Source organism: Stenella coeruleoalba (assembly GCF_951394435.1).
Source record: "Stenella coeruleoalba genome assembly, chromosome: 18".
Taxonomy (NCBI): domain Eukaryota; kingdom Metazoa; phylum Chordata; class Mammalia; order Artiodactyla; family Delphinidae; genus Stenella; species Stenella coeruleoalba.
Window position 1 is genome coordinate 75,501,470 of NC_137164.1, and position 17,306 is coordinate 75,518,775.

Genomic DNA, 17,306 nt, shown 5'->3' on the forward strand with positions numbered 1-17,306 from the left:
CTGACATCTCTCTAATATTAGGTGCTGGGAGAACTTCTGTCTCGGTGGAACCAGTCCTCCTTTGTGAACTGAGAAGTTCTCAGCCGGGTAGCTCACCCCTATGTCTTTACACCTAAAATCTGTCCCCAACTGGACCATCAAGCAAACTCCATCGCCATATTTATCCCAACTTTAAAACTCACGCCAAAATGACATGTAACATAAATGACACTTTAAATGACCCAAGGGCTTTTTAGGTACCATACCTTTCACGTGACCCTTTTAGCAACACTGGGAAACTGTAGGTCAAACATCATTTCCCCTTTTCGTAGGAGAATGTGGTCAAATGACTTGGTGGGACACACTCAGCTTAGATGGTGGGACGCACGCTAGAAGCTGGGCTCTTATTCAACAGAACATCCTTTCCTAAAGGCTGTTCCTCACTTGAGAAATAAAAGGGGTCTGTGATCAGAGGAGTTTGGAAAGCCACATGGGAAAAGCCACCCTTGAAGGTTCTGAAGCTTCTATTAAAGGTTCTGAGGTGTCCCAGGGCGGGACTTTAACCACAGCTCATGTCCCCCAGACGTATCTGTCCTTGACACGCTGCTCCATATTCCATTCCAGAGGACACATCCAAGAACGTCCTCAAGGTGGTCTGAGGACCGCGCTTGGGGAAAGAATGAACTGGCCGCCCTCGCCCTTTGGGAGATGCTCAAAACAGAACACATAACAATAAAGAACTCCAATCAGTCTCAAAAATAATACAAGTAGTTCCAAATACACTAAGCAAATCTTAATTTTATTAAATAAACCTCCTAGTACGTGACGTACAGTAGTAGCACTTTTTTCTGCGTTTTGACTTTATGTATTTCATATCCTAGAAGGAAGAAAATGGAATTTCTTTTTAAATCTACTAGATTTTGAAGTCCTCGCTAATACGAACGTGGTGTGGAGCCTCCCACAGAGTTAATGCTTAATAAATAAATTATGGTTATTATTCATTCATTATTGTTAGTCCAAATCAGCTAATTTATCCAAAGTTTCAAAGAGTTTACACAAAAATATTCATTTTCATTTACTTAAGAAAAAAGTGAAATACCTAGGAAGAAACATGACACCTTCAATATTTAGAACAATGGTTAAATTTAATTTATGGGGAGGAAATTTTCAATGTTCTAATGAAAAATAATAAAGATAATCTCATTCCTCAGTAAGCCTTGAGGTCTCAAATCGATGCTACACAGATACTAAGAATAATAAGAAATGAAAAGAGAATAACCAGTTGATATATAAAGTATAATATACAAAAGCACCCTCTTTCTTCAATTTCCATGTGTAAATTAAAAGAAAAATCAATGAAATAAATATATGTATAAATTGAAGACTGTTGAATTCTCAAAAAATGGCAATAAAATATAGTCCCTGTCTCAAAAAGGAACTTTACTTGAGATTCAATGACAGCTAAGAAAGTCTCCTCTATTTACAATCTCGGAGGAAGTAAGATCCTTTATATTAAAAGTCATGTTAGCTCCGAAGGCATTTCTGGCAAGCACTGCGATATAGGCAAAAACAGCCACAGAACAGTAAGATAGGTGAGCAAATGCCTGAACTCCTCATCAAGGAGGGACTGCAGTGTCTCTGGCCAAGAGCAGCTAACAGAAAACAATGTAAACCGGCACACAATCAGGAAGACTGGAAAAGTCAACCTCTCCTCCTGTATTTACACACGATTAGACATACAGAACTCTCTGCACATACTTTTTTCTTATTTAGCATGTCCTTGAGGAAAAGATACTAAGGTTACTTGTTTTCTGTCTCTAAAAGTAACAACCGAGACAGGCCCGCCGATTGATCCATCCCTCGGCTACTCCAAGTGGGGAGGAAAGAGAAGACGCATCTTCCCAGGTGTGGACAAGGCTGACGACCAAGGTGGCGACCCTCGTCTTTGTGTCCAGAACGAGTGAGAAACAGGGCCAGATTCGCCTCCTGGGAAATCAAGGCGCCATGCCCAGCTTGTAACAAAGATGACTCCCTTGTAAGCAGAGTGACGAATTTCCTAGAGGGCAGAGAATACGCCAGGATTTCCTGAAGGAAGGGGCCGGGGAGGTCCTATCCTCACCACGTAGGTACAGTGGCATCTCTTGACATAGGCCTAAGAGGCTCACTTCACTACGCCCTCCCCTCAAGGTTTTACTCTAAACTTTGTATGGAATAAACACCCCCTGAAGGTGGTGCAATGCTGGCTGTTTGGGCTGGGGTCCCCCTAATCTGCCTCAGGTGGGGTGAGGCTCAGACTTGGGCAGATGACCTCTGACCTGCTCCACGTCACAGGCAAGGTAGCTCCCTGTGCTTATTTGTTTAACCTCATGGCGCTCCTCCAGGACAGGACCTGGGAGGTCTGCCCACAGCCCCAAAGGAGTAGGTTCATTTCTTTGGGGTCCTCAGCAATCCGTACCAGCACCACCCATTTAGAGAAAGGCTTCGGAAGGTCTGCTTTCCTTGGCGAGGTGGCCAGTGGAACAGCATACAGACCTTAGATTCAGTTTTAGAGCAACGGGAGTTGGGTCAAGACTCCAGAATATTCTGAACGACGAGTTCCTCTTGCTGGGCCCTCCCAGATCAGGATCTTCTTATCTTGAAGAATGGAAACTGATTCGTGCTCTGATTAGCACTTGGACCCTGTCACCTGCCTCTTTTTTTTTTTTTTTTTTTTGCGGTACGTGGGCCTCTCACTGTTGTGGCCTCTCCCGTTGCGGAGCACAGGCTCCGGACGCGCAGGCTCAGTGGCCATGGCTCACGGGCCCAGCCATTCCGCGGCATGTGGGATCTTCCCGGACCGGGGCACGAACCCGTGTCCCCTGCATCGGCAGGCGGACTCCCAACCACTGCACCACCAGGGAAGCCCCCGCCTGCCTCTTATTTCCTATAAGACAGTAGGCTAGTTCAGGGGCTCTCAATCCAGACTGCTCCCCCCGTTTCCCCAAACCCCAGGAGATATTTGGCCTTAACCTGGAGACATTTCAGTTGTCACAACTGGGGGAGGGAGGGAGCTACTGACATGTGGTGGGTGGAGGCCAGGGATACTGCTAAACATCCTACAGTGCACAGGGCACTCCCCACAGCAAAACATCATCCCACCCACAACGTCAATAGTGCCAAAGCTGAGAAGCCCTGGGCCAGTTGGTTTCTTCAACTGTAAAATGGGTAGAATAATAGTAAGCATAAAAAGATTCAGCACTGGGCTTCCCTGGTGGCGCAGTGGTTGAGAGTCCGCTTGCCGATGCAGGGGATGCGGGTTCGTGTCCGGTCCGGGAGGATCCCACATGCCGCGGAGCGGCTGGGCCCGTGAGCCATGGCCGCTGAGCCTGTACGTCCGGAGCCTGTGCTCCGCAACGGGAGAGGCCACAACATGAGAGGCCCACGTACCACAAAAAAAAAAAAAAATGATTCAGCACTGTGCCTGGCCCAAGGGACACAGTCAGTACACATCAGCCCCTTTCTCTTTCTCACTCTGACCCTCCAAAGCCGGGATGTTTCTGCTCTGGCCGAGATCTGCCGTGTCTAAGCAGAGGTTATAATTCAACATCAGATGCAGACAGACGGGTTTACATGGAGGGCTGACATGGGATGTCTGTCGACTATGTCAAATATACACAGGAGGTAAAGGGCTGGGGAAGCCACAGACCATCCACCCTAACAAGAGAGAAGCACGCACCAGCGCAGGGCCTGAAGCAACACAAGCTTCTCCCCAGACTTCCAGGGCCGGAAATGGAATCACTTCAGGTTGGACAGACACCTCCAACTCTCCTACATCAGAGGGGCTGCGTGTTAGACAAGAAGACAGAAATTCCGTTTTCAAAGCTCTCTGCTTTGAACGCAGCCTGGGCGTGCACTATCTGATGAGCCAGTGTGTAGAGAGGGGCTGTGATTCACAGTCTAATTAGTAAATAAAAGGAGAATGTGTTTCTTCCCCACGTTGTTGGCAAGGAGCTGGGTATCAGCAGGTTAAAGTGTTCTGAGAAGCTATGAGGCACCTACGCTGTTCCCATCATTCCTTAGAAATACTACAATTCTGCTTCATTAAGATTCTCTGGGCTCCCAAGACTGTGGTTTGGGAAAGTCCCTTTCAAGAGTCACTCTGTTAGGAACCATCAACCCTTTGCCATGGTAGCATTTATCAACAGGCCACAGGGGCTATTTTCTCTGATCAGTGTAGTTAATTTCAGCATCTATCTTTTTGCAGCTGTGTGACAGATGACCCTATTCTATATCCAAGTGAGTCCGAAGAATTAGTGAACACATGACCTAATTCACCCAGGAGACTGTCCCTTTATTTATGGTCCTAGGCCACTGGGATCACTCCCTTCTCAGGACAACTGTAGCACTTGTTTTCTCTGCTGTTTCTCCTGCAATTTGATCATTTACTCTTAACTTGTTATTTATTTCATGTGTATATCTCTTACCTCTCTTACTTCAAGGAAACTTGAAGCGTCCTTCTCTGGACACTGCAAGGGTCACAGAATAGAATGGAAGCTTTACATAAACGTGGGCTCCTGTGGTTAAAATATGTAAAAGACTTCTTGTGCAAACTCAATTTTTGCCAAGTATAAATGGTTAATTTCCTGGCCTATGGCAGTAACTCCTGGGAATAGGTTGCCTTTCCCACTGCCTCAAATAATTGAGAAAATCAGGTTACTGAGCAAAATAAGAGCTTAACTTTTGGCCCTTTCTGAGGAGGCATGAATTCAAAACCCTAATCAGTTTAAGGAGACACCATTCCCACACTGCTGAGGCCTCTGGAAAGACACGACGTCACTGTGTACAAGCCCAAATTAATTACCTAGAGAAAACATCTGAAGATCTGCGTGGCCAGCCAGGGAAGTGGGAAAATAAACAAGTCAGCAAAGACTGAAATCCAGTGAAAGGCTCAGTGAGTTTAACTGTTGAACTCAGAATAAGAGCCCTAGCACTATACTGATAACTACGAGATTGTAAAACAACCAATGATCTAATGCATTCATATTTGCTTATGATATCTGGAGGATATAAGACATCCTGTCAATTAATCATATCTCCGTGGAACGCAGGACTTCGCCAAAAGGGATCTGGCAATTTAAACTGGAGATATTCCGATTTCCATTGGTGGATTCTAAATAGCCAATATGTTGAAGGGATCCTCGAGGGGGCATTTCTCAGAAACCACGCTTTCCAAAGTTCTCAGGCAGTTGACACTCTGTCTCAGTTAGGTAATTTGAACTCTCCCTGAGTTATATGGCTTCTATCATCCTATTTTCAAAAGCACGTCAGAACTCATTTAACTGGTACACATTGGAGCACAGCAACGTAACTCCTACGAGCATCGAAAACAGGCATGAGTAGCTCACAAAGCAGGCCTGTGATCTGAACCACTCGATGTAAATTCTGTGACGCTCAAGCCTTTATTCATTTATGACATTTACACCCGATTAGCACGTGCAGGACCCACTTTGAGAACAGTGGTGGCAGACGAAGGAGACCAATTTCTCTTGCTGACGTGCCAACCGAGAATACGTTTCTTTGTTATCTGACCTTGGGATGAGAGAAAGGGAACCAGACCTGAAGTCCCAGCTCAGTCATGCTCTGGGTGTTTCCCATCGTTAAACTGATTATTTTAACATCACGTCCGAGACAATAAGTGGAAGTTTAAAATTTCCTCTTTCAGTGGGAGGAAGGCCCTCTTCCCGGCTCATGCTATGTGAACCACAGGACCTGAAATATTTACGCTCAAGGCAAGAAAAGACAGAGCTCCGATTTCTGTTTAAAGGTTGTAATACTAAATCATTTAGCTAGTCCCCTAAATTTTGAAAGGCCATCTGAATTCATTCAATAATTACAGCCTTGGGTTTCCCTGGTGGCACAGTGGTTGAGAGTCCGCCTGCCGACACAGGGGATGCAGGTTCGTGCCCCGGTCCGGGAAGATGCCACATGCCGCGGAGCGGCTGGGCTCGTGAGCCACTGCCGCTGAGCCTGCGCGTCCGGAGCCTGTGCTCCGCAACGGGAGAGGCCACAGCAGTGAGAGGCCCGCGTACCGCAAAAAAAAAAAAATTACAGCCTTTTAAAACACAAATTCAGAATGGTTTAACCCAAAGCTTGCCAGTATTTTATTTTAAATAGTCTTTAAAACCCAAAGTGGGCAATGGAGCAGACAGTTGAGGGAGCAAGGTCAGGCCAGGAAGGACCACAGAGGTCCTGTGACCTTCCCACCTTGACCTTCCCGTGCCAAAGTGGAAGGCAGGGCCTACGGTGTATGTTCCTGTGTCCCCGATAAGCACAGACCTAGCCTCTGCTGACACCCTGGCCACAGCAAGGGCTTCCTCAATGCTCGGATTTGAAAAGAAACACTTAAAGACCCTTTCCTTGTTGGGGTGGGTGTCAGATGCCCCCTGTGAGTGAGATGTGACCTGCCCTCTCCAACAATGCTTCGCCAGCTCTGAACTGACATGGGCCAGGTCCCTGTCAAGTCGAGACGTCAGCCAAAAATATTTGGAAAGCTACACCTGGATAAATCTACCTTGTTACATACAATGGGTAGATTTTTGGTTAAAATTCAAATGAATCAGGCTAGAAAACATAAGACCAGAACAGGAAGTCTGAAAAGCACCGGGGCCTGGGGAAGTACCACCAGGTCTGCAGCTGGTGGAGGGGAGAGGAGATCAAGAAAGCGGGTGGGATGGACACATTCTCTTTACGAGCGAGAAACACCGACTCTGCCTGACCCCTGATGCTTTAAGTTACAAGAAAAGCAGAGTAGTGTTGATACAGGTCTCCATTTCCTATCTGTTGAAAGTTCCACTTTTTGTAGTTTGAAGGATTTCTTTGTTAGTTCAGCGTGCTTATAATTCAAGTTAGACACACATACAGAAAAAGAATCTGTGGTATGAACAGACTTGCCTCTCCTCTCAAGGATGCAGCCTGGAACTAGCTAGAAAAACCTCCCAAGTAAGAGAAGGAACAGCACCTGAAGATGAATTATAGTTGATAAAGTTGATGATGAAAGATATAAAAATGTTTCCACATACTTCGTTTATTCAAAAACCTATCCAGGAACTACTAGTGCCACCAACTGTCAACATATTTTTTAAAAGAATAATGTTGGTTCTTCAGCAAATAGCTGAAAAGAAATGAAACAATTTTCCGTAAAGTAGAATTTGCTGAATTTCAAAAGTGTGACTCTGTGGCCCCACATGCCCTGTGCACAACAGAAGGGAGAGAAGAATTTGCACCCTGGCCCTGCTGAATGACACCTCCAGTCCCAGAAAGCAGGCAGAGGTCCACGGGGGCCCCTCCCTCCGTTCCAGGTGGCCCCAGCTGCTGTGGGTCCCACTGACCGGCCAACTGGCCATGCTGTCTCACGGCCCCACCCAGTTTCCATGGTGACCCCCAGACAGTTACAGGATGCGGCACTGTCCCCGGGTAAGGACCCTCTCTCAAAACAACTGCCTGCCTTCAAGAGAAAATAATCTTTATCCAGGTCTGTGATTCTTCAAGGAAGAGAGAGGCAGAGTACTTGCTTAGAAAAACATATTATAATTTTGCATTTGGGAAATAATAAATAGTTACTGTTTCTGTAAATAAATCGAGACAAGTATGTTATGAACTTACAATTGTTTAAAAATTCTAATTTGAAGAGAAGGCTCTAGAGTTCAATATAAATGTTCTCTTTTTTCAGAAAAAGGCTGAGTTTAGTTCTCATGCACTAATGCCAAAGGATGCTATTGACTCAACAGATTTTCTGCCAATATACTTGTTCCTTCTACAGTCAAAAAAGGAAATAAACCAAATCACTGTCTTGACGTTAATTGACACCAATAATTACAATCTTCGGGGAAGAGCAGTTAAGATTCCTCAGAAATACTGTTGAGTTTGGTTTTGCTTCATTTGTATTGCTCTGGGGAAATTACTGAAACGATCATCAGGCTTTAACACGACTTGCTGATTATTCGGTCGTTTCAATGCCATTTCTAATGACTTCCACAGCGATGGTGATTCAGGAGAAACTACTGTCATCGGAGCTCGGGCTACTCACCTTCTGTCCCTTTACGCCATGGCAGTCGCACTTCCCACAGCCAGAGCCAGCACACACACCCTGGAAATAAGAGAAAACATCTTTCAGTAGAAGAACACCTGCAAATTGCGGTCCGGAGCTGAACTGAAATGATTTTGGCATCTTCACCTATTTATGGGTTAGCCCCACGATTTCGTATGAGCACGACTCTCGGGAATTGTTCTAACAGGCTCTCCGTACTTGTTCAACGGTCCATCTCTTTTGCCCTAACAGACAAAACAGCAATCCAGGAGTGGGACACATCAAAGCATCGCTCAGTCCAAAGAGTGAAGGCTGTCACACGTTTAGAAATGGACTCTCCATTCCCCATAAAACAACAGGAACCCACTCCCATCTTCAAGGCTATGAAAGTATCGCACTTCTGATTCAGGAGTTTCAGACCTGAGACCACGGGAGATTGGAGTGGCAGGGGAGGAGTCCATGCTTCGTCCCTCACATCCCCAGAGACACAGATACAAGCAAAAAAAAAAAAAAAAAAAGTGTAGAAAGGACGAAAAAGAAGCAGCCCAAGCCTTAGAGAACTGATTTTTAATTCAATTAAAGCTGGAATGTTCAATCAAAGAACATTCCACAACAAAATCCTCCTTGTAGCCCATTTCTAACATTTAAATTAATGTTAAAACACAAGATAAAGAATCCAAGTATGTAATACGAGCTGGAGAAGAAGGAAACAGCATGTTCAGATGCCCACCGGGTGCGACAAACGATCAGCCACCATCTTATTTAACGAGATACGTGTTACCATCCCCAATTTACAGACGCGAAAACTGAGTTAGGAGGTTTTAAATAACGCGCCAGGACCAGGTTGAGACGAACTCAACTTCAACTCCCATCATGGAAAACTCCCAGTGCATTAAAAGACAAACGTATGATGGTGCTCAATACATTTGCAATTTCCTTAGAAGAATCCAAATTCTAAACCAAAAGAGACATAGATATTGTGGATAGAATGGAAGAGGGCGTGATAGGAATATTGATAATCTAGCTAATGAGGTTTATTAGTGGCTCGATACTAAGTGTGAGATAAAATGTATACCTAAGTGCTGCTTCCAGCAATACAGTTTCTGGAAAATAAAACCATACCATTAACAATACCGTGATCGTGTGAAGTCTGTTTTTTTAACAACGTACTCAAGTCTTAGTTCCCCTGCCTTGGAAATCTTCTGCATGAAACAGCTACATCTGGAGATATTTATTTCATAAAATAAATCCGAACAAGTGGCTCCAAGACAGTAAGCTGTTCTTAATTTTACATTCTGGAAACGGAGACAACTGACAACAGTCCAAACCGACCCCAGAGGTTACAGATCTGTTTCTTTCCCTGACTCATCTTTCAGGCAATTCTCAGCAGGCACGCTCATAAGCTCCTAACATTGCAGGTCAATCCATGTGCACAGTTTTGCTTCAGAATCTGGGTTTGGGTGACCACTCAGAGTTGTCTAAAGAGATGAGGCTAAAATCTCAAACCTGTGCTCCAGAAATTCATCCCAAATGCACAAATATAAAAGGACCAAGGGACTCCGGGGACGAGCCTTCCTCAACAATCCCCAGGAGAGGGCTATCTGCTCCCGACCCGGTGCGCATGAAATGCGGGTTATATGGCTCTGTTGTGACCCTTATCACATGTTTCTCAGAGTCCTTTGCATGTATGTGTCCCCGGACCCCGGAGGCCCAGAGCCTCTCACCCAGCCTGATACAGTCTGTATTTCACCTGTGACCACATCGGTTGTAAAACCCACCACAGGAAATAAAGAACATCACTGACTGAACCATGACACACCCCCTCAACTGTTCGATCTACCCCAATTCCTAGTTGTTAAAACATTAATAAAGGAGCACTGGAGACAACCCAGTGACACTGGTAGGTCAACTTACAACGTATAACTACATCACGGCACTGTGGGAAAATACTCCAAAAAGGAACTCGGCAATGAGTGTGGGACTGTTCCAGATCCCCAGACCAGCCAGGGAAAAGGGGAGGTTCTGGAATGCCTGGGCCCTCGGAGCCGCCCGAGGCTGCTAGGTTAGCCCCCAGGCCAGGGGAGCCCAACAGGTGCGGCAGCCTCGAGTCACCTGGGCTCCGGGTGGCCTCTTCCTTGCAACTGTCCCATCTCCACAACTTTCCTGCTTCTGAGCCGGGTCCAGAAACCCACCTCTGCTCTTTCAACTCTGCTGGTTATCCAGAAGGATACCAGAAGGAAAAGTCAATCAGGCCAAGACCCACTGACTTAGGAAATGTCCACCCATCACCCAGGCTTAGCTGGGGGAACCCAACAACAGCCCAGGGTGGTAACGGACTTTTCTAACTACAGTTCAACAACGGCGTCTTCAAAACTTCAGATTAGGTGGGAATCCAATGACTGAAGCTGAAAATGGCTGTTGGTGATTCTGAGGTTTCCTCTTCTGAAATGTTGCTAAAATCTCAGAAGTTCATCTTTATGCAGTTTGAGGGAGGTTATAAAAATGAATTTCCTGGAACTGTTCCCTGAAGCTATTGGTAAATGCCTTAATTCAGGGGTCCCCAACCGCCGAGCCGACGACCGGTACCTGGTGCCCGGCCTGTTAGGAACCGGGCCGCACAGCAGGCGGTGAGCAAAGCTTCATCTGCCGCCCCCCATCGCTCCCATGACCACCTGAGCCATCCCCCCTCCCCTACCCCAAACCCAACTGTGGAAAAACTGTCTTCCACAAAACCGGTTCCTAGTGCCAAAAAGGGTGGGGACCGCTGCCTAAATTGCAGGGGACCCCAGAAAAGAGGTCACAGGGCCCCAACGATGGATGCTGAGGTCAAATTGTTTCTTGAGCTTTTGCTACAGAAACACACCCAGCGTGTGTGGGTAACAATCCAGCAGTTTTTCCCTGGACAACACTTCAGCTCATGACAACTACTGGGGGGAAATCGGAGACGAGAAAAAGGACTACAGTCTTATTATAGGCCCCATTAAAGGACCCTCCCCCCGCCCCTACCAGCTTACTTCAAGCAAAAAACTAAATTCTTAGTCCCAAACAAGACACTCATACCTCCTTATCTGCTTTATTCACATAGGAAATTTTATGACCCTTCTGGCCCTAGAAGACAATTCCAAAGAATTGATCATTCTAAGAAGATCTAAATGATGGTCAAGTTTTCAGAACAAAAGGCATTTTTAGACCATGATTTTTGTCTCACGTTCTGGGTGGCCTAGCATTTCATGTAAATGGCTCTGTTTAAAAAAAACCTAATTTTTAGAATAACAAACAAACATCATGAGAGGCACATTTACTTTGCTAAATGCAATCTACTTTGAAATATCACTCTTCTGGCCCTTTACAACTGCTGTCACAGGATGCCCCAGGAGGGATATCACCCTGGCATGTAGAGTCATTTTAGCTGTGACTCAGGGGTGCGCGGATAAAAAGGACAACAATGACGTCCCGAGTGTCCTTTTCAATCTGGTGTAATGTCTGATTTTGAAATAGCTCATTAAATAAAAGCCTTCAGTCATGCAAGTCTCAACGCTCCGTTATGAATTACTATTTGAAAGGGCGAATAAACTGTGTGAGTTACTCAGAGTCACAATTTTGCAGGTGACCTAACAGGCTAAAGGCCATGCCACAAATTTCATGATTTCCTGAGGAATTACATTCCACGTCCAGACCTCTCAGCAAAATCCAAAGAGAGAAGGCAGCCCCCCGGCCCCAGTGGCTCCCTCCTGGCTGCAAACCTGAGGGGGCGGACAAGTCTGAAGTCTGGAAGATATTGGGTTCCAGTCAGCTAGCTCCCATCCCATCTGTTTCTAGAACAGGAAGAACTTGTACATTCTGTGAAGTACTGACACTCCACTCTCCCCTCCCCGGAGTGCAAGGTCAAGTAAACCAGCTCAAAGTCCCCAGAGGCAGGCCTGTGCTTCTTCCCGGGAGACGCTCACTTAACCTACAGTCACGACTGACGAAGGTGGTCATGAAGACAGTCTCCACTTGGAAATGGGGGATGTGGCGAAAGACCCCAAAGGTCAAAAAGTTGTAGGTCTTTTGGTCCATCTTATAGAAGTAGACCATCCCTGGTCCACAGTGACGCGGGTCACTCAGACCAGTGAGGGTAAAAGAACCCTAGAAATTTCTCAGGGGGAAGAGCATCACCATGTGTACCCCTAAAACCATAGGAAAGCTTAATGAAAACCAAATCACACTTGACAGCCAATAATTTACCACGAGAGCATAACAAATTCCCTTCAAACGGAAGCAGACCTGAATTAATAGTATTTGAAACAGAAAAGAATACATCAGTTCTCAATGAAGTCTGTAGGACACACACAACTTCAATAGCAGAGGTCAACTTTAAATGCCCACAAATAGTACAACTGGAAAGGAATGAAAAATGTACAACAAAGTCATCCCTAAATCGAATACCTTTTATATTCTGTGCGAGTATTTTTATACTTTTCACGATAGGATAAAACAATGAATGTTATTCACATTTTCTTTCATGCCCCAATTAAAAATTTCCAGAGAGTCAAACCATCAGAATTAATGCTATAAAGTATGCTAAGTTCCAAAAATTCCCCAAGATTTATGATACACAGTACTAGTGCCAAAGAAGGAAGGGGAGGGACGAGGGTCAATGCCTTTCGTTTGAAATAAAGTCTATTTCCGGTCTTTCTCTGATCCACAGACTGACAGAAAGCTCTTCCCGACATTACAGTGAGTTCTAGGTGGGGAGGCTCGCTAATTCCATTTAGAGAGAGACTTTTTTAGTTAACCAAGGAAGCCAACTGCCACATTACTCTGTGTGTGTGTGTGTATGTGTGTGTATGTGTGTGTGTGCGTGTGTGTGTGTGTGTGTGAGAGAGAGAGAGAGAGAGAAGAATGCCCACTCATGCTAATTTGTTAACTGTGACATACCTTCCGCAGGAAAGCATATTTGAAATGAGTTAAACAGAGTGAAGTCCTCAATTGTCTGAATTTTTTCCTGCTTCTGAAGGGAGATAGACCTTTACCATCCCCACTGTAACAATTTTTATGTGTTTCACATCCCGCCAAATAGGGACAAGTGGAGCTCGGCCAAGTCTAAACAGCTTATCTTTCAAATTCCTTTTCACATTCTCTGCGCTGTGCAAAATGTCAAAATAGTTTTGTGGTGATAGGACGATCCCCATTTTCTTCCTGGTCGTAGCCCTTCTTCGGGGAATCTTGTGAATAATTCTCTACCCCACTAAAGAAATATGTAGAGACACAGGAATGTATTTTAGGACTACTAGGGCAGAAATTGGAAGCATGCAGAAACCAAAAGTGGAGCTTCCAGACTCCCCAGGGTCGGGGGTCAAGTGGGACAACCCTTCTGGAACACAGTGAGGCAGCGTCTCCTGAGCTGAGCGTCACACACTGTCTGGTCCCACTCTTGGCACCTGTCCCACAGGTATGCGGGCAGATGTCCATCAAAAGTCATGTCATACACTGTCATTACCAGAACCGCTCCCCAACGTTTGCCCTTATCACATCCCACTGAAGTGTGGTCTTTTCATTTCTATTATTTTTAATTCTGTATCATTACTCCCAAGATGGTAGTATGGCGAATAAAAGATGACCTCCTCCCCCCCAAAAAAGACTCAATGAGCTCACACTCTTTTTGGAAACTAAAACATCAGAAATAGAGAGTATATATGGGAGATTTTAATATGTAGAGAGTATATATGGGAGATTTTAATATGCATGTCCTAATTCCCATCCTGTTTGTGATTTTTGACTAGGGTGTGCCGTTGTTGGTAATTCTTGTTTTAAATGTTAATTTCCTGCCATGAGGTTCTGCAAAATGGCTGTCTATGCCTCCATGGACCCCCGCCCAGAGAGGACTGCCCTGAAAGAGAACCTTAAAACCTCTCCAACAGGAGGGGAGGGACGGATGGGAGCTTGGGATGAGCAGATGCAAACTATTCTGAATAGGATGGATAAACAACAAGGTCCTACTGTATAGCACAGGGAACTCTATTCAAAATCTAGTAATAACTTATAATGGAAAAGAATATGTATGTATACATAGAACTGAAGCACTCTGCTATACAGCAGAAATTAACACAACATTGTAAACCAACTATTCTTCAATAAAATAACTTTTTTTTTAATTACGAAAAAAAAGAAACTTCAACAGGAGAGCACACACTGTATGACCCCATCCCATTAAGATCAAGAACAAATGAAACTATCAACGGTGAGAGTCAGGAGAGTGTTGGCCTCCGGTGGGGTTGCCTAAGAGGTTTCTGGGTGCTGGGACATTCTCTGCTTGATCAGGGTGAATGGTAACACGTGGAAAAATTCATTGAGCTGTGAATTTACAATGTTTGCACTTTGCTGTGCTTTAATAAGATTTTCCTTGAAGGCATGCTCAAGAATGTTTATTGCAACACTCTACGAAGTAGCCCGAACTAGAAACAGCAGAATAAAAACACAGTGGTCTGGATTCACGGAATGAGACCCCTACCCACGGAGGAAGGTCGGCTATGACACAGATGGGTCTCATAGACTTAGTACCGAGCAACCCGGAACCAGGCACAGAAGGACAAGCCAGGAGATTCCGATTATATAAAGTTCAAAACTAAATAAGATGCAGTTGCAGAGTGGTTACCCTAGGGGGCTACTGGTGACTAGAAGAGCTTCTAGGTTTCCTGAAATGTCCTGGCTCGTGACCTGGCTTCTGATCCACGCACATAAGGGACACTGTGTCTTTATGATTTCACACATTTCTTCAATAAAATCTACCTCTCCCCCAAAAAGTGTGCCTAGGATTTAACAATTAATAACAAGATAAGATAACGAACAAGAACCTACTGGATGGCATGGGGAACTCTACTCAGTGCTCTGTAATGACCTACATGGGAAAAGAATCTAAAAAAGAACGGATACATGTTTATGTATAACTGACTCACTTTGCTGTACACCTGAAACTAACACAACACTGTAAATCAACTATACTCCAATTAAAAAAAAAAAAACAAAAATCAGGGCTTCCCTGGTGGCGCAGTGGTTGAGAGTCCGCCTGCCGATGCAGGGGACACGGGTTCGTGCCCCGGTCTGGGAAGATCCCACATGCCGCGGAGCGGCTGGGCCCGTGAGCCATGGCCGCTGAGCCTGCGCGTCCGGAGCCTGTGCTCCGCAACAGGAGAGGCCACAACGGTGAGAGGCCCGTGTACCGCAAACAAAACAAAAACAGAAACCAAAAAACCCCAAAACACTATGATGCAGAATTACATATAATACACATAAAAAATTAAATGAAATATTAACAAGTGTGAACGAATTCCACTACAGACAAGAAAACCCCATTATTATAGCTACTATTATGTAATGTTTTCTAAAGTTTCTAACCAACAAAACTGTTCATGAAAACAAAAAAAAATTAATAACAAGATAGAGAGTAAATTATAGCTAAACGTTTCAGTATAATAATAATTTCTTAAAAGCCTACATTGGTACAGCATTTTTGAACTTCCAAAAATATGCTTGGAATTGTGGATTGAAGGGTGACTGATCTCCAAGGAGCTCACAGTCCACGTGCTTTCACCTGCATTTGCTTGATCGTTATTCTATCATCGTTTTTTGGTTTTTTTTTTTTGATAAAGGTAAGATAGATGTGATTCCAAAGATGTGAAAATAATTTCTCATCCTTCATCCAATAGAAAAGAAGTTAGTTAAGTAAAACAACATTTCTGTTCCAGTCAATCATGGAAAACGTGGAAGCAGAATGTCCCCACTACTTTTTAGACTCACAAAACATTTCTGCTCAAATGTGAAAACAACTACCAGTGTTGATATATTCTTGGCAAAAAAAAAAAAAAAAAAATGAGCATGAAACATTTGAGAAACAAACTGATCTTGGAATACGCAGCATCTCTCGTAGTCTGACTAAGAAATGACTTTGCAGAGTCTGGTGGGCTCCCAGCAAACAACACAAGGATATGGGGATGTCTGCGTGACCATTGCCATGGGACGGCAGTTCTGTCCTCCTGTTTCCTGCATTGTACAATTCTGGTGACTCATTTTCATTTCTTTTCTTCCATTTCTCCCACTTGGCGGGGGTGAATGTGGAATGTCCTTGCCTGGGAGTGGGATAAACTAGAGGGGGTGATGGTGCAGCCCAGCACTTCTCCTCCAGGTCATTGGTGGTCCTGCTGCAAACAGATGTGACTATAATTAGCTGCCACATGACAGCGGCTCAGATGACTGTGTGTGAAACAAGTTGGTGGGGACTTGTCCACTGGGACCCACGGGTGGAAACGCTGCCTGGAGACGGGAACTGGGCGGGGGCCCTGGGGGCTGCTGACTCACTGGTCTGAAGGACAAATGCGGAGGAGTCCATTGCGGCAAGTTTTTAGCCCAGGGGTCATCCGAATGAGCCAGAATGTTCTCCCAGAGCCACTGGCTGCCCTGTCCAAGGCAGGCGTGTGGTCCCAGGGGCTCCCGGCCCTTCATGAGACTCACATTTCCTACCTTCAGAGGGGAAACCTCCCAGCAGGAAGTTTCTGACTCTTAGCTACTCTCTCCAGGTTCCCTGAACGCTTTTCCCACCTGCCCGTCCTCCCATCCAACTCCCCACGTTCCACCTGGACTCGCCTCGTCCGTCCGAGACTCTTCCTCGAAAGCCACAAACTTGTACTTTCCAGCCACCCGTTGAAGAACAGCACATCTTACCCAGTCTGGCATGGAAAAAAAAAAGTTGGACTATTTCCTCCAACTGGAAACACGTCAACTCCTCCGTCGTGTTGAAGTACATGGAGCTGTCCCTGCTATCTTTGGTTTTCATCTTTCCTCACTCCCCACCCCAGTCTGGCTCTTTCACTCCGAATCCAGCCTCTCAGCCTGTCCTGGTCCAGCCACTGCCACTCAGTCACCCACCTTCGCTGAATTCCGCTTCCAGGTCTGGCCCACGGTGGGGGTGGGAGCCTCGGCGGGAAGGAAGCAGCCCAGGTGGCCTGTGCCCTTCATTCATTCACACGGAGTCTCAGCATTCCCTGGTACTCATCTTCCACCTGATCCATTATACGATCTTAGCATCTACTGCACACCTGGAATAGGGCAGGTATCCCCCTGCCCCACGATACTAAGAAGGCAGAGTTGGGTATCTTAGCGAGAGGGATGAGAAAGTGAGAAACTCCAGCATGAGGCGCCTCACCAGACAGTGAGAAGAGTCCCACAGACACACAGGGGAGAAGCCCTATGCCCCACCCGAGGGGCTCCGGGATCCCAGGGTGGG

General features: G+C 45.5%; 1 protein-coding gene across 1 annotated transcript in view; it reads right to left on the reverse strand.

Moving 5' to 3' along the window:
• Positions 1 to 17,306, reverse strand: part of COL4A1 (collagen type IV alpha 1 chain) — a 145,851-nt gene that overhangs the window by 79,122 nt on the left and 49,423 nt on the right. The window contains exon 2 of the mRNA XM_079902561.1: positions 8,045 to 8,104. Coding sequence (XP_079758687.1) covers positions 8,045 to 8,104 — 60 coding nt within the window. The remainder of the gene's footprint in view (positions 1 to 8,044; positions 8,105 to 17,306) is intronic.